The sequence below is a fragment of the Phallusia mammillata genome, chromosome 3, assembly GCF_965637545.1.
Source record: "Phallusia mammillata chromosome 3, kaPhaMamm4.hap1.1, whole genome shotgun sequence".
NCBI classification, from domain to species: Eukaryota; Metazoa; Chordata; class Ascidiacea; order Phlebobranchia; family Ascidiidae; genus Phallusia; species Phallusia mammillata.
The window spans coordinates 20,731,880-20,757,614 of record NC_137254.1 but is presented as its reverse complement, the minus strand read 5'-3'; the positions used below and the strand labels follow the sequence as shown (position 1 = coordinate 20,757,614).

The 25,735-nt window shown below is 37.0% G+C and overlaps 1 protein-coding gene across 3 annotated transcripts; it reads left to right on the top strand.

Moving 5' to 3' along the window:
* The first annotated feature begins 5,480 nt into the window (after positions 1-5,480).
* On the top strand, positions 5,481-25,293 carry LOC145218100 (uncharacterized). Of its 3 annotated transcripts, XM_080085495.1 has the most exons (12): positions 5,481-5,655; positions 6,238-6,272; positions 7,614-7,657; positions 8,342-8,437; positions 17,237-17,348; positions 17,625-17,757; positions 18,003-18,101; positions 18,819-18,887; positions 21,444-21,496; positions 21,942-22,997; positions 23,077-23,264; positions 23,488-25,293. In XM_080085495.1, exons 1-10 carry the CDS (start codon positions 5,619-5,621, stop codon positions 22,164-22,166), a joined length of 903 nt encoding a protein of 300 aa, XP_079941621.1. In that variant the 5' UTR covers positions 5,481-5,618; the 3' UTR covers positions 22,167-22,997; positions 23,077-23,264; positions 23,488-25,293. The 3 variants fall into 3 exon arrangements, with proteins under 3 accessions (XP_079941621.1, XP_079941620.1, XP_079941622.1); XM_080085494.1 differs by having other exon boundaries at positions 21,942-23,264; XM_080085496.1 differs by lacking the exon at positions 6,238-6,272 and having other exon boundaries at positions 21,942-23,264.
* Positions 25,294-25,735: the final 442 nt, after the last annotated feature.

Below are 25,735 nucleotides of genomic sequence, written 5' to 3'. Positions count from 1 at the left end.
CGCGAGAAGAAACTAAAATTTTGAAACATCGATTATTATAACTAGGTTTGGGATCCCGGGAAATCCCGGGATTAGAGTTTTTTTTTCTGAATCTCAAACCCGGGATGGTTTTGCTAAAATCTCGGGATTGGAGACTAGGTTATAACATTTTAAGTAGGTGCGTGTTTCTTAATTTGAAGAACCCTTGTATAAATCAGCATTCCTGGCATTATTCAAGATTACTGCTCAACTTCACTTAGCGCGGCGAACAGAGAAATTCGCGCACCCAAACGAAAATAAAATTGCTCGTTTCAAGTTGCAAAAAACAGTCGGATTTTATCAAGCATTCTTTAACCCACTTAAGTATACATTTAACGCAACGCAACAGTCTGTGATCGTGTCGTTAAGCTAAAAGAACAACTCAAAAATGGTATTTTTGAGCATAGTGTTTTAATCCTGGAAAATCCCGGCATTGGAAAGTGAAAATCCCGGGAAATCCCGATCCATGCATTTTCAAATTTAGTCCCGAAATCTCAACCCTAATTTTAACTGAATACCCAAGGGTAAATACTTGAACATATTGTAAAAAAACAAGCTGGCATGATACTTAAGAAATATTGTTACATCATCATAAAACTGAGTGCATGAACTACAAAACTTTATATGTTACGATTGGAATAATATAGTTTAATTTTTTTGATAATTTTAAAGTCTCTTTTGAACAGGGAGTCAAACAGGGGCTGAACCCGAACCCGCGAACGGTTTAAGCCAGGGGTTCCCAAACGTTTTTGGTCTGTGGCCCAAATGTCTATTTAATAGCGATTCGTGGCCCACCACGTGCTGTAAATTTGGGCACAAACCAAAAAATAACTCAAAAACAGGCGAAATTATCCAGCAATTTATTTTTAATGAGATACATGCTCCTGAAATTTGGCTACAAGATTCAGAATTCTTTGCAAAAATTACGTTTTTCAAAACAAATCGCATAACATATACAGTATTACAAAACAGTAGAATCTATTCAAATGGCTCTGTGGCCCATTGAAAATGTCTTGGTGGCCCACTACTGGGCCATGGCCCACAGTTTGGGAACCACTGGTTTAAGCGGTGCAATTCATTCATTCAATCCAAACCGAACCCAACCGTAAATTACGATTTCCTAAAAATTAGGACCGAATTTGAACCCTAAAGTTCATTGGTGTTCCAGAACCGGAACTGATATAGTAAAAAGCAGCCTGCGTTATGATCTTTTTCTAAAAAGAGTACAGCTGACAGAATATACGCGACAATAGCTAAAGGGCGTGTCAAAAATAACGAAATTTATGGTGTCGCTCATTGAGCAGTCAAAATTTGTTTGGATTTAGATAAGGCCGTTTTAAAGATGAGAAGACTTAGATGGAAGGAAAATGAGCGAAGATGGAAGGAGATGAAAAGTTCTAAAACCGCAAATCGGTTCGGAACGGATCATTTTTCTGAACCGAAACAATACCCGAACCCGAAAATATACATTTTCATCAACCTGAACCGAACCCCTGAAAACAATAAAAAATTCTGAACCTGAACCCGTATGACAAGCGGTTCGACTCCTTGCTTTTAAAAGCTCAAAGAGTAATATATATGGTTATTTAAAGTTTGAATGGATCTCTCTCTATAACTATCTTTCCCGCTTATTCTCTCCCTCCTCTCTCTCTCCCCCCTATTTGCGCTCTTGAACGATGTCATTTCCTGCTCACGAGCTCCACCCCAGCCTGTTTCGCCGTAATGTATGGGTTCCCTACGTTGGTGGAATGTATTGTAGGGGTGCTTAAAAACGCTCCAATCTGTGTAACATGGTACCAAAAAATAAGAGTTTGTAGTAAAAGTGCATATGGCTGGTAGTTGTTAGTAAAGCTGCCGAATTGCATTAAAAACACTTTCCTCCACGGCCGGCTAAGCATAGCAAGATAGCACAACACCAAAATGTTTTCATTGCAGTTTTTTACTCAAAAGTTATTTTACACGAACTGCTGTATTGCCTTGTTTCAGAAATGAAATACATACATGTTTTTGTGAAAATTTATTACCGTACATTTGTACCAACATCTCTCGTTAATCTAAGTTTGATAGTATGTACGCATGCATCTGTTCTTTTTGACTTCTGACAATAACTAACAGCATACTGAAAACACGCATGCATTTGGAAATGCCACATAACGAATGCAACCTGATCAAAGTAACAACTAACAATGGAAGCTGAATCACCGGCAACGGAAACTAATGGGACAATAACGGTTACGTGTAACGGTGCAGTGTAAATGAACATCACATCTAACAATTAAACAGCAACTGGAAATGAGATTTTGTTTATTTGGACCATGTGTGATGTGTTGCCAAGCTGTAGATTTAACTGTAATTCTATCCCCATAATACCTCAATGGAGACAAGTTTTAATGTATAATTTCTCCCAATTTATGTGTATGTTGTGTAATTCTACTCCTATCGGCCTCAATTCTAATCTTCATTTATTTTCAGCCGTTGCTCTGGAGCGCTACCTTAAGTTTAAAAATAATGGACATGTCGCAGGCTTTGTGGTAGAACTGACCATCGCAAATCAACTCTTCGTTTTTTTGCCGACAAAGGGTAGCATGATAAAAAGAGGAGAATACATCTAGTGCTATTTGCGAGAAGGAAAAGGTGTTTAATATGCTTTTGTAAAGATCTGGCCTAAATCGCATGGTATTTCGATATGGTCGCACCTCCGAAAATCGAAAAAATTGGTATTAGCATTAGCTTAAGCCTATACTAACTACGTAATTCTGCTTCTTTTAGTTTGGAAAAAGCACTTTTTACCTATCGGTTACAACAATAAGAAAAATGCCTAGCCTAATCGCCATAACCAAAAACATATACAATTTGATCATAAACTTACCACCAGGTCGAGCTAACCATAGCAAGATAAAACAACATATCTTTTAAAATATTTTATCACTGCTTTAAAAATTTTGCAACAGAAGCTGTGACCTGGATATAAACATCACTCATATTAGACCATAAAGATTTTTAGTAAATATAAAAGTTTTGCTGCTTTTACTGAAGACTGCTGAACTCTAATATCGCATCAACACTAGAACAGCCTCTGTATTTAAAAAGGAAGTGTAGTCAGTGTATGGTTGGATTCAAATGTTTTGTCTGCCGGTTCTATCACAAAAGTCATATTTTCAGTCGGTTCTGTTATAAAAAGTCGATTGAAAGTAACCAGTAATGCTAACCGACTCGCTGACCTCGTAAAATTTCGTAAGACAGTTCTATAGAACCGGTGCGAACCGGCTGAATCCCACCACTGTATAGAACCGGTGTCAACCGGCTGAATCCCACCACTGGGTGTAGTCAAATGCAACCTGATAGGAGTGACAAATTTGTTTTTAAAAGCACGTTCACGAAATACCAGAAACAAGGTTTAAATAGAAGTAAAGAAATATGTAAAAAAATACTGCCATATATTATTCAATTTGGCAACACAATCTTAAAACAGTCTACCGTATTTACTCGATTGTAAGCCGCCCTCGTTTATAAGCCGTTCTCGATTGTAAGCCGCATGTTGTGGTGTTAAAAAAATATTGCAAGCCGCCCTCGGTTATAAGCCGCACAAACGGCAGCTATTAAACAATATAAGCCGAGGCTTACAATCGAGTAAATACGGTATTAGCATTAGGGACGGGTCAAGTTAAGAGTTTGTAATTGCAATTATTAACATTATGATTCAAACTTAGATACCCTTATTGAACTGAGATTCTTACATGAGTTAACATGCAGTGTTTGGAATCATCACCAACGCATGTGAGAATATTATTAGCCAGGAAGTTTTTTTTGGTGGGAGGAAAATTATCATGAAAATAACATTTACAGAATGAAAAAAAAACAAAAAAAAAACGAGAGAATAATTATTGGTGAATTACGCAAAGTTCAAAGTTATTAATGCAACTTAGCTATATTGCGTTGCATGTTAGCTATCTTGCTGCAGCTTAGCTATCTTGCAGCAACTTAGCTATCTTAACTACATTTAAAAAAATGTGGCAAGGTATCCCTATCCAAGTACCTGCTGCTTTACATTAAGTGCTTACTGTAAGTTTGACAAAATAAATGGGTAAAATGGCAAATATAATATATAACTATTTGGCAAAACAAATGGGCGAAAGGTCCTGGTGTAGTATTTCTATGTAAAACGTCGTTTGATGTTTTTTTTAGTTGGAGGGCGCCGGAGGGGCACATGTCATGTTTCTAACTCGCCGCTGTGATTGGCCTAAAAGGTCCGTTTCTAAAATATTTTGGAAACATGCTTCTGGGGCAGAGCAAGAAGGTTTCATATTCATTTAAGCTGTTGCAATTAGCGCAGGCAAGTGTAGTTCTGACCGTGCTTTTCGTAGATTGTTGTTTTTAGATTTCTGTGGCTGTTGTGAAGTGTGAAATTGCGATTATAGTCGCATTTCATAGGCCAGCAAATATAAACATCAACAGGTTACAGGTTGTTGCCTTGTTGGTTGGTGGCGTGCAATTTTTTTTTGTACGAACCTCGCACATGAAAAGTTTTTAAGTGACAACATGCGAACAGCCATATATCAATTTAATGTCTAAAGCTTTACCAGCCTGTGCCGATTAATGGAAATAACACGATTAATGGAAATAACACGCATAAAAATATAGTTGAATTTTAGGGCAGTGCTCACACCGCTCAATGAGTGAATATGTCTTATTTTTTGAAATATCATTTCGATTTTAAGGAATGCTTAAAGCAGGGGCGGGCAACTTATCCAGTCGGCGGGCCTGATATGGGAAAATGAAGTACTTGGCAGGCCGGAATCCTGAATCGATACATTAATCGCGTATTTATCCAGTGATTTAAAACGGATTTTTGATCACTTAAACCAAATACATTCAAGAACATCACAAATACAATACAGTCCAAACAATTTAACTGATAAAACATAAAATTATTCACCACAGCAAATTTAATGCATACACCACAGACTTAGATACTGCTGAAACACTAACTAGGCTACACGTGTGGAAACAAAGGAAACCGTGAAAGCAGGCCACACACATGGTTGGCAGTTATATGTCGTAACAATGGACGTAAAGGTGCAATGGTAACAACGGCGGGAAAGTTTTTTGCTATTGGGGAGCGTTACTGTCCGTTTCAACTATAATTTGACGCAGTAAGCAAGAAGTGGGGGATTGCGGCAGACTGTGGCCGCGGGCCACATTATCATGTAAGACCTGAAACTGTCTGCGGGCCGCTCAAAATCCTGTCGCGGGCCGTATGTTGCCCACCCCTGGCTTAAAGCCTAAAATGTTGTGTCAAAACTTAACTAAAACACAGTTATATCTACTTGATAATCAAATGTCAAATACCGTTTAACCTGTGCAGTTTGTCTAATACTGTTGTGTGTTTACAAAATATCAAAATATTTTGGGAAAATAAAATTCTACAATAGGCAGTTTGTTTTTGAAACAATATATATCAGTAATTTTTTTTTTGTATAGTTTCAATCTGTTAATCTTACTTTAAGTGTTGAAAAGTTAAAGATTACCTGGTTTTGCAAGTTAAGGAATTAGGGCTGCAAGTATACAATTCAACAGTCCATACTTAAAGGAAACATAACATGGATGAGGATTTATCATCATCACCATCATCAGATGGTAATCCATGTTGTTCAAAGTTTTAAAATTTGATTGTCCTTTTACATGTTTACAATGCATTGATTCTTATCCATTGGCCAAAACCAAACCGCTGAAACTGTTAGTAATTACAATTCACAATGAAGTGGATTGTAAAAAGGTTGTAAAACAGTTCAGTTTTGCTGCAAAATAAACAAGAAGATTATGGCCTGTTATTAATTAGGTTTGCACCTTCAAACAACAATAGAAGATGATCACCAGTGTTGCCAGTCATTTTTGTCACCCAGTCATTTTTGTCACCCAATTTAGCTCCTTTTGACATCAAGTTACATTTTTATGTGTTTCAGGCTGTGTCTTTTGGGCCAGCTTTCTGTAGACATTTTTAATGCTACCCTGTGCATTGATTGCCTAGTTAACATAGCACAAAGAATGAAATAGCTTTATTCTTGAGTCTTGACAAAACAATTAATTATGCTTTCAATTAATGATACACAATGCTCATCTTTCGAACAAAACAATTTATGAAACTCATGGTTGCTGTCATACAATGAACATTGTCTCTTTCCTACGCATTTATTCTTAACAAAAGATCTTTTTGTTTAGATGAGATGTATGGGGCTAGTGGGCATAGTTTTCAGGCAAGTAATTTTTTGTTTTACCTTTGAATTCACCATCTTAAATTCACTAAAGCATTCTTGATATAATATGATATAATACAAAACAAGATTTGCATTGTAATGTAACTTATCAAAAGAAATTGAACTGGATTTTGAACTATGATATACATAACGTTCATACTAATTATGGGTCCCCTTCCCTGAAGGGGACCCATCTTGATTTCACTATGTTTTTTTTTTGTTTTTTTTTTCTCCGATGAAGTTTGTCCATGCACTTTTGACATGAAATCTTTGATGAATTTGGATGACACTTTCACAGATGGTAGATATAGTTATGCAGATGTGCCATCTGCTTTGTTTGACTTGATAACCCCAGTATTTACCCTGCTAGACCCCAAAGTGTAAAACGTTTTTGTATATTGCTGCGCACCACAAACGAAAGATTTCTGTGGTAGAATGGTATAATAAAGGCAACAGAACATTTGCTACTTGTGTTTGTGCATTACTAGGTGGTCGTTTTTGCACATGGCAACAGAGGGGTGTTAACAGCCTTATGACGTCAGAAGCGTTGACGAATGTTGCTTACAGCACCTCTAGTGGCCAGAGTTTTAAACATTGGCCGATTTGGATAAAAACTTACACAACTGTTGATTGGGTCATTGTGATTTCATATTTCATACGTTTGGGTGTTGAACCCCATCAGTTACCCCACTAACCCCTAAAACGGGTCAGTTTTTTAAACGGTGTTGGGATTAGATGAAATTTGGACAGCTTGTAGAATTTGTCATTTATAGGTGTCAATTGTTGTGCTTAACCCGGCTAGAGGGGTATCTAGCCCCCTAAAATGGGTGAATTTTTTTAAACATTGTCCGAATTGGATGAAATTTGGACAGCTTATAGAGTGTGCTATTTGTAGTTGTTGTTTGTTATGTTCAACCCTGTTCCCCCAACATTTACCCCACTAGCCCCCCAAAAAGGTTATTTTTTAAACAATGTCAGAATTTAATAAAATTCAGATAGCTTGTAGAGTGTCCCATTTATAGGTGTTGATTCTTGTGTTTAACCCTGTCGCTCTATCATTTACTCCACTAGCCCCCTACCATCATGTGAAATTTGCCATTAATAGGAGCCGATTATTGTGTTTTAGCCTATTTTCTCACTATTTAACCCTTTTTCTCAGATAGACCATAAAATAGAAGAACCTTCAAAACTGTATTAATGGAATGAGTTTAAATAGTTTGTACTCCTTATAACATATTTATTTATGTAAAGTACCGATCACTGTGTTTGACGATCACATTGTACAGAAACATAAATGTATATTTTGGATTTGTTTGTTAATTTTTTTTCATTGTTTTATAGTCAACTCCGCTCTCGCAAAAGCCCATACCAATTGGAACACAAAGGTATGTAGAAGTTGATGGACTTTCTGTTTGTGTCAAAATATACAAACAAATTTAACATTGAATTACTAAATCGAACCAGCATTAAATTAGTCTGCATGCCAGGTTACTTTTTAATCTATGCTTTTTTTGTATAATTGCCATTATACAATGTTGACACATATTAAGTTATAACCACACTTATGGTCAACTTTATATGACATGGTAAATTCAGTAAAGTGGCTGAAAAGTTTCAGTAATGACTGCAAGAAACTAGCACAGTATGGACACTACAAGCAGTGGTGTTTCCTTTTATAGTTGGCCTTGTTACCCAGTCTAAAGCCATAATTATACAGTAGTTTAGTGCTAAACGGTAGTATGTTTTCCAACAAGTGTAAATCCATGTGTTACAGTTCTCTGCATTTTAAATAAACTTGCCATATGATTAAATGTGCTTCATTGCAACCAAGCTAGGCCAGTAAGACATTTCTGTTTGTTTGACAAATTTATACAACCTATTTTTAAAAAAATCGGTTTGGCCGAGTGATTTCTTGTGATTGGACGAAAACCGAAAATTGTACCAACACAAATCTAAGCATGACTTTTCTCCTTAATAAAGAACCACACAGTATTAGGCATACCTTACGACTTGTAACATTACAAATGATGTAGTTGATTTGATCTAACAATTTTACTTATCTTAAACAGAGGCCAGGATGATGGTCAAACAGCCAAAAGTGTTCACATGTCAGCCAATCAACCATCCCAAGAAGACCATGAAATACCCAACACAAATATACTTGGGTAAGTGGTTCTTATTCTATCAACATGAAAACCATAACTTTCATTAAGAACTTCATTCAATTTTGTTGATATTTCATCATCAACTCTCCATGTAGTGTTAAAGCTTATTACAGTTTTTCCTTGATTTTTTTTCAAATGCCTTGATTGTTGTAAAATATCATGTTGTTAAGTACAAAAACAGTTGTAAGAAACAGAGGAGTTTAAGACAAATATTAGCCTCTGGTAAAACCCTGCAACACCTCTTTGCGTTGAAATTATTTGCACAGACAGACAGTCACACTAGATTAGGAAAGTTTACAAAGTTTAGTTTGCAAAGTAAGAATGATTTAATTTGCAAAAAAAAAATTTTTGGCCTTTTATTGCTGCTGGTATAAACATATTTTATGTTTTTGATGTTAACACTGGAAAAATCGTTTCAAAAACTGATCTTTTGCTTATTTACATGGCAATCTCATCCATAGGCGTCGATTTAGGGGTGACCGGGGTGACATGTCTCCCCTCCTGAAAAAACAGGGGTGACAACATATGTATTGTCTTCCCTGATTTTGTTTAAAATAAAGTATTGCCAGAAAGACCACATACACGTCTATACCGTAAAGTAGTTGAAACCGGCTGTTTGTAAGATTGAAGGTCACAATCAATGACAAACGCAAGTGTCTCGTGGTTTGTTACGCAACGTAACAATGGTTGCAGTTACAATCGGCATTGTTATGTGATTGTTTTATTCCCAGTACTGGCTGGTTGTTCAAGTATCTTATATTTGCTTTATGTTAACTGCAGGAATGACTAGTCAAACAAATATTATAGGCATTTTTGCAGCCAAAACGCAAGCAACTCTCGAATAAGACGTTGCCAGTTTAATGTTGAGTTGTTTAAAAATCGTCACATACAATGTAAATGAACATCTTGAACAATGTTTACTTAATTCCTGTGGCAACTTCACTATCTGTCTGTGCGGAAGTTTGCTATATCTGCAAACTTTGTTTCGTTTGTTTAACCCAGGGGTCACCAAACTACGGCCCACATTTTTTTGGATTCATAGGATTACAACGCCCAAAATAGACCACAACCAATTTGTTACGTCACAGACGAGGCTACAAGTGTTAATTGTGCGCGAACAATTGCATTCTTTTGTTACTTGTGACGTAATATACGTGCATTGCTCGTTAGTTGATGCTAACTATACAATTTAACAGTCGGATCACCAGATTTTAAATGGGATTGTAGAAAGACCATATTTTGGCCCACCTATGAAAATCGCATCGCGGGCTAAGTATGGAAAGACGGCGCTAGAACATGTTAACTATGCGGCTCGCGCGAATCGTTATTAAAGTTATCCGGCCCGCAGTGTAAAACGTTTAGTGACCCCTGGTTTAACCGAATAAGGGTCATAACTTAGATCGTGCGGTCGCCAGGGCAACGGAGCAGTTAACGCAACTGCTTTATGTTCCTAAGATTGTGGGTTTTAACGGCTGATGGATGTTTCCAAAACATGGAAAGGTCTCCCCTAAAATTTTGCAAATAATTAAAAAATCGACGCCTATGATCTCATCTCATTATGCTCTTTTGAACTACTGTTCCTTTGACTCAAAAAATGAAAATTCAAAAAGCTACATTTGTCAAGTGCTTCACAGTTTTAAATTGACCAAAGCAGGGTGATGGTACTGGTACCCGTTTTAGTTTGGCCATAATTCACCTTTTTAGAATTAATCTTTCTTATTTGCTGAGTGTCGATTTTGCATCACAGGGTTTGATATGACATCACCACTCCTTACTTTTTGTTTCTTTATTTTTTTCTTCCTGGCGTTATTATGGGTCCCCTTCCCTGAAGGGGGCACATATTGATTTTTCCGCGAATTGTGTTTTTTGTTTTTTTTCTTCTTTTTTTTTCTTCCCAAAGTTTGTCCGACTCGTTTTTCCATCAAATGTTTGATGGATTTGGCTGAAATTTACACAGATGGTAGATATAGTTATGTAGATGTGCATCCCACTTTGTTTTTGTTGATAACCCCAGTATTTACCCCACTCGCCCCCTAAAATGGGTGTTTTTACCCAAAGTTTGTCCGACTCGTTTTTCCATCAAATGTTTGATGGATTTGGCTGAAATTTACACAGATGGTAGATATATTCATGTAGATGTGCATCCCACTTTGTTTTTGTTGATAGCCCCAGTATTTACCCCGCTAGCCCCCTAAAATGGGTGAGTTTTCAAACAGTGTCAGAATTGGCTGAAATTTGGATTTCTTGTATAGTATGCCATTTATAGGTGTCGATTGTTGTGTTCAACCCTGTAGTCCTAACATTTACCCCACAAGCCCCTAAAGTGTAAAACGTATTTGTATGTTACTGGGCACCACAAACGAAAGATTTCTTTGGCGCAATAGTGTTACAAGGGCAACCAGTTGTATGTTGCTCGTTGGTGGGTTGCTTGGTGGTCGTTTTTGTGCCATGACAGTTAGGGGCTTGTCAACAGCCCTATGACGTCAGAAACATTAACGGTTGTTGCTCAAAACTCCTCTAGTGGTCAAAATTTTAAACATTGACGGATTGGGCTGAAATTTTGCAGTACTATTGATTGAGTCATTGCGGTTTTTATATATTTTTTAATTTGTGTGTCGAACCCAATTAGTTACCCTACTAGCCCCCTAAAATGTGTCAGTTTTTTAAAACGTTAAATGGGACATACTTCAAACAATATCTGGGGTGAATCTAATTTTATAGTACGTATTCTACATAGTATTATTATTTAAGCCCAGTGCCGGTCACTGTGTTTTACCTTACAACACCCGACTTTTTCATGTACATTGATTGAAAGAGTGTTGTTCAGTCAAATCTGGGTCATTGTGGAACACTAATATGTTTTAATGCACGCAAAACGCTAAATGACCTTTCGCTTGGAAGCATGATTACAAGCTAGGCACTGATGTTTGTAAGCACTTTGCCAAGAGTCGAATTTCCTTTAATAAGTTCCTTTAATTCTTCTGCAGTTTAAGTACAAAATGATTAGGATTTTTTGAACTGTTTTAATTAGTTGGACTGTAGATGTAAGAGGAGAATATTTTCAAAAAACGTTGAATACCGTTTTGATAATTGCTGATGAACATGTAGAAAGTACCTGTACAACAAAGCTACCTAAATATGATGTAGAATATTGCCCTGAAAGAAAGACACTACTGGGTTATAACACTCTGCTTCTAGGCATGTGGTTGCCCAACACCAATTTCTGATACGAACTGCAGGCAAGGCAAGTTTGAACCAACAGATAGATTTAAAATGGTTAGGGCTGATGCTAGTGTCAACTTATCGTATATATTTTTCCAGTTTTAAAGTGCACTTTTGAACTGCTGTTTTTACCGTTTCAACCCACTGGCACTGTGTAAAGTATGTTGTAAAACTTTCCATGAATGATGACAAAACCTAGCTTGGTATTTCATGTCTTCTGAAAGCAGGGGATTTATTTTAGTTGATTTCTTAACAATCACAATACCTGAAACAAAATCGAAAATGTGTTGTCATTTCCTGTTCCGCATGACCCTTGTACCCAATCTACGAAACATTGTCATAAATAGTGGATCGTTCTACAAATTCAATCAATGCGAACAATTATTATATGAAGGTATTTGTGGTGTGTTACAAAGGTTTTTGCGCGAGAGGCTGGCATACCTGCATAGACGTAGAGTTTAAAAAAACCGGGGGTTTTCATCATTTGTGCCGATGCCTATACCATGTGCGGTATCTGTACTCGTATAAGACCAAATCACGACACCTTTTTCGTGCTTTAGTCGTACTTGGTTTCTATCACATTAATTTGATAATCCCTTGACGCACTTTCTTTGTGTTCAGTTCGAACGTTTGCTGTGCGTCTGATTACATATGTACGTAACGAAAGGACGATTTGCCGAATTAGCAATTTTAACGACGATTCGGTTTTAAAGTAATGTGTTACGGTTACGAAACAGTTACAACCGTTTGTTACGAAACAATTACAATTGTTACGTTTCATCCGACGTCTATTCAATCAAGGGCATGAGTGCAAGCGCATTTGTTTAGCTGGAAACACGTTACGCCAGTGCATACCTGCGTTTGGGCCAATCAATAGTATAATATCAGATACTGCTAATTCAATGGTTTTATATATATGTTTGTATCTTCGAAAATGTATGATCCAGTAACTGTTCCGTGTAAATATCGCCTACAGTCTTTTCTGTTTCTTGACACATTGTTTGTTGTATTTTTTACAATTCTGGAAAGTGTCATACTTCTAAAGACTTCACATAAAATAAAGTCAATTCACCTTTCTAGTTTAGATTAACTTTTGAAATGGTCCCATTGGAATTTCCTTGCTGTGTGATTATTTTATGTTTGTGTATCAGTAAGATTACATGACGTATGACGTCACAAATCATCATAGCGAAACATCTATGGCCAGACTACAAACTTAACATGGTTTAAACAAAAAAAATAATAATAATACATTTTTTTGAAAATAAGGACGATACGTCAGCACTGCCAACGAAATTAACCCATGCAGTTCCGCATTTGGGGCTGATTCATCACCACGAGAAAAACATCGCGTGCGAACAGTTCAATCAACAAAGACTGTGTGATCATTGAAATCAACCATCGTTGTATTACACGTATTCAAAATCCTCCTACGGTCGTATTGCGCCTTGAAAATGCGGTTTTACCTCTTAAACAAGCCTAACATGTCGTTAATCTAAGAGTTATGTTGTCCAATAACGTTGTACTTTTGTATAAAACTGTTGTATTGAAAATAAAACCAGGTTGTTTGTCCAGAGCAGGAGTCACCAAACTTTTTTCACTGCGGGGCGGATGAGTTTAAAAATATTTCACGCGGGCCGCATAGTTTACATGCCCTATCGCCGCCTTTCCAAACTTATCCCGCGAGGCGATTTTTGTTGGTGCGCCAAGAGATGGTCTTTCAACAGACTCATTTAAAATTGGGTGATGCGACCTTTAAATTATATAGGCCTTCTTGTATATTACGTTACAAGTAACAAAAAGGCAATTGTTTGCGCACAATTGACACTTAGTCTTGTCTATGACGTAACAAACTGGCTTTGGATCAATCCTGGGTGTTGTAATTCTATGATAATAGGTAATAATATTCTACATATCGCGACAGGAAAACTTTCGTGAGGAGTAGATAATTTTTTAATGTCACAAAGTTATTAATACGATTTGGAAACCAAGAAATGTGGTCGCGGGCCTGATGAAATGACCTCGCCGGCCGTAGTTTGGTGACCTCTGATCCAGAGGATTGCTTTGTTATTGCACGATAAATGATACATAAACACAATCAAGTGGCACAGAATAAAAAAAACTGCATGGTTTGAGCTAAACTAGGGATAATTTGTCTTTACTTTACATTTAAGGGTGTGGCATCAATGGACACGGCCGTCAAAATTTTTGTCTGTCCGCCAACTAAGTAGACACATTGTTAATTGAATTTTTGTTGCAAGTTTGTAGAAGTCACATTTAGCACGTTTTATATCCTTTGGCACTTTGACTGCAACCGCGGCACATATGAGATGGCTTGCGATTTTAAACAGAGCTCCTGCCTATTTCTTTTTGTAATAAATGTTTTGAATGCATAATACCTTATCCAAGCCAGTGTTTTTTAAGGTGTTTTCAAATTTCTCCAGCGGTTTCCCAAAATTTGGATTTGGCTATTTTTTGGTATTTCAATGTAACACTTGCGGTCTCTTAAAACTAAAAAACAAACCAAACCTTAAAAAAACCCTGTCCAAGCCTATGCGAAAGTCCTATATAATAGGGCAGTGGTCGGCAACCGCCGGTCCGCGGCCCGGTACCGGTCCGCGAGGAGTTCGTCACCGGGCCGCATAACTTTTTAGGTTAATTGCTATAAAACATTTGCCCATGTATCCCGGGGATGATAAATTAATTTAAGAGTTTTTATTGCTAAATATTTGTAGTTTTTTTGAAGACCGGTCCGCGATAGAATGTTAGTTTCAAAAACGGTCCGCAGTGCAAAAAAAGTTGCCGACTCCTGTAATAGGGTACATAATTGATAAAACTGAATTAATTTTCTTTCATAGACTTTTGTTTGCAACATAGTTAGCATGGGTATCATGCATTCAAAACATTCTTAGAAATACCCTCCATAGTCGTATTGTTTGGTAGCAAACCCGTATCACGTGCGGTTTCGAGACGCACGTCTGTCGTCTGAAGTCCAGTCTGACCCTGAGGTACTTGATACGTGACATCACGTAGCTCAAAGTAGTTGATTTCAGCAAACTCTACTATCCTTATTATCCATTGTTTAATTTCTGTTTCCATGTGCTAAAATTTAGGCCCAAACATTTCTATAGTTTTCGTTTAATTGTTTTGTTTTGCGTTTGAAGTAATACTTTTTTTCTGAAATCTCAAAAACCATTGGAAACAAGGCTACCATATTTTTTGGGAAGTTGTCTACACAAATAAGGACAGGTTTAAAGCTCTGTCATGTCTCGATTACCCAAGGTTTCCCTCCCGAGTGATTGATCGCTAGGGAAAAACATTGCGTGCGAAGGGTGAAATCGTTAGCAGCGTGTTTTTAACCTTTAGTTTGCATAGCATTATGAATGGGGATTTTTCGTTCCACACCTAAAACACGCTTACGTTTTGTCGGATTGCAGCAAAGAATTCGAAATATGTATGTATCGTGATACAAAACTTTGAATAGAGCGCAGTGATTGTTCTTATAAATGTTGCTTCCAGGCGAAAATGTTATGAAAAAAAAACTGAAAGTAGAAAAACGAAGAAACTCAAAATTCAAATTCGTTACACTCTTTGTTTTCGGGGTGTCTTTAATCACGTGCGGTCCAGACGTACGTCTGTCGTCTGGAGGTCCAGACTGTCCCTGCTTTACGTGATACTATGTAGTAAACTTTGCCACTTCTACCTCAGGACACGTTGTTCAATTTCTGTTTTTGCGCTAAATGTGCAGCATTTGTTGGCAAACTTAAAGCGCCGCATGCCAATATTATTTACATTTTTTGTGGTCTCTGAAAAAATCTATCAAAGGGAAAAGTGGGTAAAACCCTCTTTATTTTGGAGCTTAAAATGCTTACTAACAAGAAGGTATAAAACTGTGCTTTCGCAGAAATCGTAAAGAACCAACCTCAACATGTGCTTATTTTTAATTTCTTGTTTCGAACTGAGTATGTCATTATATTGGCGAAATTGTTTTTCAGTAAGTTACATTGTGAATTACACAGACTGATTTAAATGTACTTACAGGCTCAGCTTGAGCTGATAAGCAAGATTGCAAAGAGTAAGAGAATTTCTCTCTCTTTATTTATTGCTTAAAACGTTAACACAAATAAGAAAGATGAAAAGAAAGAGTTAAAAGTAGTGATGCACCGAACCCGCCTAAAAAGGTTCGGGCCGAAACCGAATATTCGGCCACGAGGCCGAATAATTTCGGCCGAATCAGGCCGAACCTAAAACCGCATTTCTTATGGGTGTTTTTTACTTAACCTTGTGTTGTTGATGCAAGTGAACTCAATCATGACAAACCAAAATCACTTTCACAATGCGAAAGCTTCACTAAACTTGTAATATTTCGCAGACATTGTGGCAAGTATTTAAGATACAACAAATAGTTAATTTATCATGTTTCGTATTGGCGAAAATGAAAGTTTGAGTATTAATTCCATGCAAATCAAAAAGTTCAAACATCGAAAAAACGGCGTATTGGGCCGAAATGTTTCGGCCAACCGAAACTTCGGTGCATCACTAGTTAAAAGCAGTTTCTATTTTGTCACTTACAATCTGAGAGCACACTTCCAAACACTGACTGGTGCAATCGCAGACCTGCTCCACAATGTGGCACAGAAACCATAGACTTTTCTAACAGTGTTTCTGTCGTACAGACGAAAGCGCTTAATTTAATAAACTGTTTAGTTGCATACAGAGCTGGGAAAATTGGTTTTGTGGCCTCTAGTGGCTAGTATTGGTATACCTGTATTATTATTGGTAAGAGTGCTAGTTTTGGGCGATACCAGGTTTTCGAGTGAGTACCGATACTGACAAAGAGTTGCCAGTATTCTTATAATGTAAACCGGCCTTCGGTATTTCATGTTGGCATCGAAAACCGAGGCAAAATATTTCGATACCGAGTACGAGTATCCAGAAATTTTGTTTTGTTTAAAAACGACGCGTTAAAGGGGCAAAGCGCTTTGTACAAAGTTGTAAACCGGCCCAAATCCGAAAGTACAAAACACAACAACATCTAAAGGACTGAACGTCTTTCTAAAACGGCAATCCAACTGTTATGTTGCGCAATGTCACGAATGCACTAAAGTTGGTAACTGTGGAATGCATAAATTGCGCCAAGCATTGGCAAGTTATAAATTCCGTGTACCTTAATAACATAACTCGATTAACATTGATCAATTGTTTGTGACAAACTATTACGTGTTTAACGGTCGAACAGTGCCATATTAAACGTTTTAAATCATTTTTGTGACTGTTTATATGCTTAAGTGCAAAAATAGTTCGAAATGTTGAATTTAGTGCAGTTGGCACTTCTCAAGAAATTAAATCAGTGTCCTAACCAGGACCTAACATTTCATATTTTATCTACGCTAAAAAAGCAGAGGTCCGAACCCTAACCCCCCTGGATACGCTACTCCGAGTATCGATACCACCAAAATCAATCGAAACCATTGATACCGAGTTCCGAGTAGGCGTCCCTATCACTAAACATTGCATTGAAATTGGTTTGATGATTACCTACTTGTTAAAAATTGAATGTGTAATGTTGTGATTAAGGCGTGACTCCAATGAAGTAAGCGTTCAAACACCAATGAAGATTGATCATAGAGACCCGAATTCTCATCAGAGTGAGCCAGCATCTTCACTCAGTGCTGACCATCCAACCACGGTAAATTTTGTTTTTTTTAGCAAAATTTAATTGGTTATAGATAGACATAAGTTTAGTGAAAATTGTGGTGATAAAACTGTGTTACTGACTAACCGCGTGCAAGACAAAAAGCTTGTAAAATTAACTTGCATAGATATAAAGCTATGGTCTATCTTGACTCGGTTGGGCTAAGTGTCATGCAAGTTAAATTACACATAAATGCTGTATATGACAAGTTCATCATCATTTAGTGCCTAAATATTGAGAATTTAAAACCTGTGTTTTTATTTATAACAGTCTCATAACCAACCTTCAACGAGTAGACAACTGGTATGGGAGAATGGCATTGTTCACAATCGTTCACCAAGTGCCCAGTTTGACATAATCGGTGATGATGAAGAATCTGAAGACCATTCTGTGGAAAATACAAGTAAATATTAAGTTTTCTTTTCAGGTGTACCCGAAAGCAATGGCTCTTATAAATCTAATAAACAAAAAAGGCAGCTAAAAACAAGGCAAGATTGAATAACATATCAAGTTCAAATAGCGCCAAATAGTTTTTTTGCAGTTAAATCATTTTATAGGTCTTAAATGTTACTATATTTTTTATCAATTGTTGAATACAACTGTAAACTTGTTCCTTTTCAATAAATATGTTTTGTTCAAATGTTGCAGCTCCAGGGGATATGAATAACGTTTCTTGTGAGCATGAAGCTGTCATGATGGATCCAAATCCAATGCCTGAAGAAATCCAACCAGTGGACAATGTTGATGGTATAATTTGGTTTTTGGTTTTCAATCTTTTTTCAGTATCAGCAATAATTTAGTCCACAGAGAAGTTATTGCACTGTTTGCAGTGTTCTGTGAAAGTAAAGATTTGGGATTTCAACTAGTGATGCACCGAACCCGGCTAAAAAAGTTCGGGCCGAAACCGAATATTCGGCCATGAGGCCGAATAATTTCGGCCGAATCAAGCCGAACCTAAAATCTCTGTTTCAATGGATGTTTTCAACTGAACTATGTGTTGTTGATGCGAGTGAAGTGAATTATGACAAATTAAAATAGCTTTCACAATGCGTGAGCTTTTCTAAACATCAAATATTTTGCAGAGAACGTGGCTCGTATTTTATTGATACAACAAATAGATAATTTATCATGTTTCGTATGGACGAAAATGAAATTTGAGGCCTTAATTCTTTGCAATAAAAAAGTTCGGTTTCGGCCGAATTTTCAAAAAAGTTAAAAAGGCCGAAACCGAAACATTGGAAAACAACGGATTCGGCCGAAATGTTTCGGCCAACCGAAACTTCGGTGCATCACTAATTTCAACATTTCCTGGCTTTGATATGTAACAATCTGTAGTATAAAGTATTATTGGCAACCATCTAAACACTTCGTGTATCTGAATTCAGCCTATTACAGTAGTGTGAACCATGCCCAATTCAGGTGTATTTTAGTAGTACAATTAAACAGCACTGCTTTTTGTCACAGATCAAGATTATTTGGTGGTCAGGATGACAGAGGCAACACTATGGGAAAATGCACAAAATATTGACACAGGTGGGTTCAATTAATACTCATTTAAATTTGTTGTGTAACAGGACACATTTTGTTTTACTTTGTTGTTGTATTTTGTTGCTTGTCCACTCTTTTTGCGACGAATTCTTTGTAAAATAGGAAAGCAACTTCTGCAATGGTAGATTTGACATGTTAACCTCCATTTTTAGGACAATAGGTTGGGTCAAAAGGGTTTGGTTACCTCACTAGCCCCATACAATGAATCAAGTTTAAAAACTTAGTCAGAGTTGTATCTTCGAATTTGCGTGCTTTTTTTGTCAGTTAAATCAGTTGCTCCAGATATCTGTAACATATAAACTTGTTCTAGTTTAAAACAACAAGTAAATGGTATGCGTCATTGAAAATGTTGCTGACTATTGGTTATATGCAATAGCAATATGTATCAAGCCACCCTTCCCATTGTGATGTGACCACTACGGCAGTGGTTCTCAAACTTTTTAAGCATGTGACGCAAACCAAACAAATCCTTCAGCGGCACACTTCGCAGGTAGCAAAATTTTAAACATAACAAAAGTTGTTCAAAGAATGTTAATTATGGGTCCCCTTCTATGAAGGGAACACATATTGTTTTTGTCCGTATTTTTTTTCTTTTTTTCTTTTTTTTCATTTTTTATGACAATTTCTTTTTTCTGTCTAACGCTGGTTTGTTAAACGTGTTTGGTCAAGAAAGAGTGCTCCAAATTTAATAAAATTTACACAAATGTTAGTTATTAATCCAAATTTGATCCTCCTGAAGTTTGACCCCAAATGACCCAGCGGTCCACCCGCAGGCCCCCAAAACGTATTTTTTTAAAAACGACAGAACTGACTAAAGTACAGCATCTCTGAGTGATATGCTGTGTTGTTTGGTGCAATATAAGATATTTCAAAGAATTTGGTATCTTTTTTTCGATTCACCCATTTTCACCCCTTAAACCCCCAAATATTCATTACTGTCTAACGCTGGTTTGTTAAACACGTTTGGTCAAGAAAGAGTGCTCCAAATTTAATAAAATTTACACAAATGTTAGTTATTAATCCAAATTTGATCCTCCTGAAGTTTGACCCCAAATGACCCAGCGGTCCACCCGCAGGCCCCCAAAACGTATTTTTTTAAAAACGACAGAACTGACTAAAGTACAGCATCTCTGAGTGATATGCTGTGTTGTTTGGTGCAATATAAGATATTTCAAAGAATTTGGTATCTTTTTTTCGATTCACCCCTTAAACCCCCAAATATTCATTACTGTCTAACGCTGGTTTGTTAAATGCGTTTGGTCAAGAAAGAGTGCTCCAAATTTAATAAAATTTACACAAATGTTAGTTATTAATCCAAATTTGATCCTCCTGAAGTTTGACCCCAAACGACCCAGTGGTTCACCCACAGCCCCCCCCCCCCCCCAAAAAAAAACATAATTAAAAACGGCTGTACTGACTAAAGTAGGCCTACATTATCTGAGAGTTTCATGATTTGTTGGTTGGTGCAATGTAAGGTATTCTAAAGAATTTTGTAACTTTTTATTGGATTCACCCATTAAACCCCCAAATAATAAGTTTTAGGCCAAAAATACAAGCCCTAATGTGCTGAAATGTTAAACAATTGTTTGCAGTAGGTTATTCGTTCAGTACTTAAAATTTTGCCTTCATCGGCCAAATAGTTACTTTTACAGCCCATAATATGTGTACACTGTCAGTCAGAAGTCTCAACTCTCAAGGGAGTAATTCACTTGTTTACGATTAAGGCGGGTGAATGCAGCGGGATTGCTCAGCTTGACGTCCGGACAGACGTTTTATGAGACAGTCGTTTCGGTGATTAGAAATCAGCTGTTTTTGTGAGCTATACTATGTCGTTTTATTAAGTATCAAGCACATTTTCAGTTGTGGAAAATTGTGTTAAAAACTGACCTTGAACGACAATATCAAGGTCAAAGCATGAGATTAAATTAAAAGTATTTTTCCCGTTCTTATGTACTGTTTTTTTTTGTAATTATATGACAATAATGATGCAAAAAGAATATGGACAAAACTTTTAAAGGTGGGTTATTGCTTAAGAATCTAAAAATAACCAGGACGTTAAATCCGCACAAACGCGCGTGTGGGGACCCATCTGTTTTTGCTTGCAAAAACAATCATATATGTTGATCAAATGATGTCATCAGAAAGCCACCTTTCTAGTTTTCAATTTTATGTTGGTGGATAAGGTTGCCTTTCATTACCAATAACTAAAATATAAGCTTTAAAACGTTGTCATACACACCAGTATTTCGTCATAGAGTCCTAAAACACGAGAGGATGTTTGGTCTTTAAAATAGGGAATATTTCGTGGCACATTTGGAAATCTCCCGGGGCACACAGTTTGAGAATCACTGTCTAAGGTTTTCAAACATTACTTAACATATTTGTGATGGGTTGTTTTTGTTTTCTTTGCATTCTCTAAAGCTGCTAAGTAATGGTAAGTAATGTTGCTGCTTTTGTTTGCACATGTGTTTGTGGTTTGTTTAGGTGTCTCTGTGTTTTTGATTACATTTTCTGTGCTTAAAATACTATCTGTTTTTGCAGCCCTTCGTACTTTCAACGACAGCGTACTTGAACGACGTTGTTTTATCACTAACGTAAGTCAAAATTGTCATTTAGGTGGCCAAAAAATTTGGTGTGAAGCAAAATTGTGTAAAGAACATTTGTGTTTTTGAACTATTTTTATCAAAAAATGCATCTTTTTTATCTCTAAAATAAATATGGGTGAATCTTACATTGTGACAATACAAAGTTATGTTTAGTGTGAGTTGCAATAAGCGGTAAACTTTATCCAAACTATTTAGTACCAATGGACTGGGGAAAAACGTCTAATAGCATATGCTTTTGTTTTTTGAGGGCCCTAAAAATAGTCTTATATGGAAGGCCTAAGTAAACCCACTAAAAATCCTACCAGGCAGATGTAGCCGAAGCCCAGCTAGGATATTTTTAAATCTTGTCGTTTGACCAGCGTATTATCATACTACCTTGGCTAGAAATCATTTCTGAAGTTTGGGACTTATCACTTGTTTTTTTTTTCTCCAGCGATTCATCGATTTCAGCCGTCCTGTCTCATATGAGAGGTGCGCCTCCTGTGGCAGATGTGTACTGGCTGAGTATGCTCATGAGCACCAGCACTGTAATGCATGTGTGGTGTGCTGGCGTGGTTTGACCACATCACCTCTTCATCACACTGATGTGTGTCAGCGTTGCGGGCGACAAATTTGCCAATACTGCCGCAACCAACAACACTATTGCAACTTGAACTAAACCAACACTGTGTGAGGTTTTTCACTTGTTTTGAAACTTTTACCTGACTGTAGTATACCCTTTCAAGACGAATGCGGCAAAAATCACCACTTAAAGACGATCTTTTCCTTCGTCACCAGTTACACTGATGAGACCCTTTGGCCGAAACAGCATGCACAGTCTGTAGCTTATGATGTATTGGCTTGATTTTCGTAATGGAGAGAAAAGTGAAGGTTTCGCTCATCAGGTTCCTGTGCGATGCTCGATCAACAATTTCTGAAGCACAACAGAACACACCTAGTTTAAGACCTCCTTTCTACTTTAAGTATTGAAGCGACCTCAAAACGACATCCAAAATTACTGAAACCAGAACTATATGTGGTTGTAATTGTATCTGTACACCTGGATGGCAATAGCTGTAGTTGGACCGTTAACATTGACGAACATTGTTGTAGTTTCTGGAATTGCCTTGCCAGCTCTGAGAGATTACCTAGAAGATAAGTATTACCTTTCTTGGGTGTGTGCAAACTGGGTATTGCTCAAGCAACTATGAAGCAATAACACTTTATTGTAGCCTGGTAGTTGAAGCCCACATTTACACCAACGCGCTGCCTGTAGTGACGAGCCACCGATGCTTATGACAAACGCCAGAGACCGCGTATAGGTGGTTGGTAGTAGTATCCTCACTACAAACAACAAATGAAAAACTGCCATTTTGGTTTTGTTGCTGGAAACAACTTGGACTACCAATGCTTCCTTCATGACGCAGCAATCCACCAAATCTAACCTACTACTGTTCGGTCATCAACTGGCTCGAATGGTTTGGCTTGACTAACAAACCACGATATCATTGTACGACTGTGTTATTAAGTTGATTTTGCGATCGTGTGCGGAAATTTGTTAGTCATTTCATCTTGCATTGTACTATTAGTGTTGCTGCCAGCCAAGAATCAAGATTGAAGTACCTGATTGGCATCAAGGTTCTGGCAATAAAGCAATGCAAAGAGACCTTTCAGTGAGAAGAATTTCCAGTTTTTACCTTTATATGAAGCAAAGTGAGGACCAGCACACTGTCATATGAGGGACTTGTAGATTGGATTTGAATTGAAATGATTCACAGTAAGTGGCTGCCTTGTTACTGCCTTTCTAAACTCAACTCTTTCTGTATTTCTGGCTGATGTTATTTTGAATTTTAGCACAGTTAAAACTCCCAATATTGAATATTAACTCTGTTTTATGACACTTAGACTGCTTATTGGTAGCTAAACTCAAGCCTCTTTTGTTTAACCCTTAATTGTCAAGTCAAATGAGCATACACTTTATCTTTATTTTTTTATTGCAGTTTACCATCCGGAAAAAATGCTTAAGCTCGAAAAAATCAACAGAAGCATTCCATATCAGAAAAATTGAAGAAAGTCTTTCATTGCGGAAGAATTTTGTCGACAAAAACAGCTCTCTCTTAAAGTGTCAGCAAAATCATTGATGTATACAACCTGTTAGCCTACTTGCCTCACAGGAGAAAGTTGTATGTCGAGATATGCACCACATACTTTAGTTTTACATGAATCAAATCGGAATATGTGTTATTTCTTTTCCACTGTTCTACCTGCCTGCAAGTTTATTTATTAGTTCTTATACCCAAATTAAGAATTTGTATTCAAACATTTGTAGGCGTTGATATTATTTTACCTCCATGGTGATTATGGTCTCATGTAAATTCTGAGAATGTTTTGCACTCTGATGTAGAATCGGACAGTAAAAGTGATTCATCAGACATAAATTGAGAACCTCTAGTTTTGACCAGTAGTCTGCATGATAGCATGTTGTAACAATTGTGTGGTTCAACCTCATTTTTCACATGGTTTAATTTTCGTGATAATTCAGCAAATCATTACATTTTCAGCTGTGCAATATTGTTTCACTTTTTTGTTTTATTTTAGTCTGTTTACTTAAAGATCCTTGTTTAGTATGTACTACGTACTTGTAAATGCACTTTTTTAACTGACCAATCAACCAATTGCTGTGAATGTAATTATTTATTCTCTTCCCATTTATTTCTGCTTTCATATAACTATGGGACTCAACTTGAAAATGTTGAAGTGTGGAAATTGGGTTCATAAGGTGCTTTTTCCATCAATAAAGTGTTGTCCTCACTGTGCATTTGGTGTTTCATCGTTTTCATTAGTACAGGCTTTAACGTGTTTGAGACCACTAACGGCTTGAGGTATATGGAAACGGTTTTTACACGCCAACTCTAAACAACATTCAGTAAACGCTTGCAAAATATCGTTAAAATCTGATCATAACGTCGAAAATGAGAGGCGCACATCATAAGCGAATACATGGCATAACCGCTTTAAAAATGATTTTTGCGCTGTCGAATTATGTAGCTTATAAAAGCTCGAGATGACAAACGGTTTAAGGTAAAAGCAAACGGTTTTTACAGGTCAACTCTAAAATACATCCACTAAAGCCATACAAAATATCGTTTAAATCTAATCATAACGTCGAAAATGAGTGACGTGCATCATAAGCGAACGCAGGGCATGGCCGCCTTAAAAATGATTTTTGCGCTGTCGAATTATGTAGCCTATAAAAGCTCCAGATTTTAAACGGTTAAAGATAAACACAAACGGTTTTCACAGGTCAACTCTAAAATACATCTAGTAAAGGCATACAAAATATCGTTTAAATCTGATCATAACCTCGTAAATGAGAGACGTGCATCATAAGCGAATGCAGGGCGTGACCGCTTTAACATAAATTGAGAACCTCTAGTTTTGACCAGTAGTCTGCATGATAGCATGTTGTGACAATTGTGTGGTTCAACCTCATTTTCACATGATATCCGGTTTAATTTTCTTGATAATTCAGCAAATCATTACATTTTCAGCTGTGCAATATTGTTTCACCTTTTTGTTTTATTTTAGTCTGTTTACTTAAAGATCCTTGTTTAGTATGTACTATATACTTGTAAATGCAGGTTTTTAACTGACCAATCAACCAATTGCTATGAATGTACTAATTTATTCTCTTCCCATTTATTTCTGCTTTCATATAACTATGGGGCTCAACTTGAAAATGTTGAAGTGTGGAAATTGGGTTCATAAGGTGCTTTTTCCATCAATAAAGTGTTGTCCTCACTGTGCATTTGGTGTTTCATCATTTTCATTAGTACAAGCTTTAACGATAAAACCGTCCGCAATCGGGCTGTGCTATAACACAGGTTCTAAAGATTCTAATCCCGCCCGATAAGAAACGCATTATTCTGCGTAACACAGCCGATTTTAATCGGGGACTTGCAGACGGATCGGGTGTTCTGTGGCATTAGTGCAGTGTTTCTGTACTGCTATGTGGGATTTTCATGCCCGGTTTCAAAATTAATACGATATACCACATGTTATATTAAAGATCTCTGTATATTATGACCTTCGCCACCGTAGAATTTTGCTGAAATAGGTTCTGCCTCAAGTTGTCTACCATGCATGGTAGATTTGTTACCATCGGCATCAGAGTTTGTCTAACGAGCGTTTTAATGGCAACCGCCATATACATGAAGCGATTTTAATCAATTTTAAACTAAGCTTAGC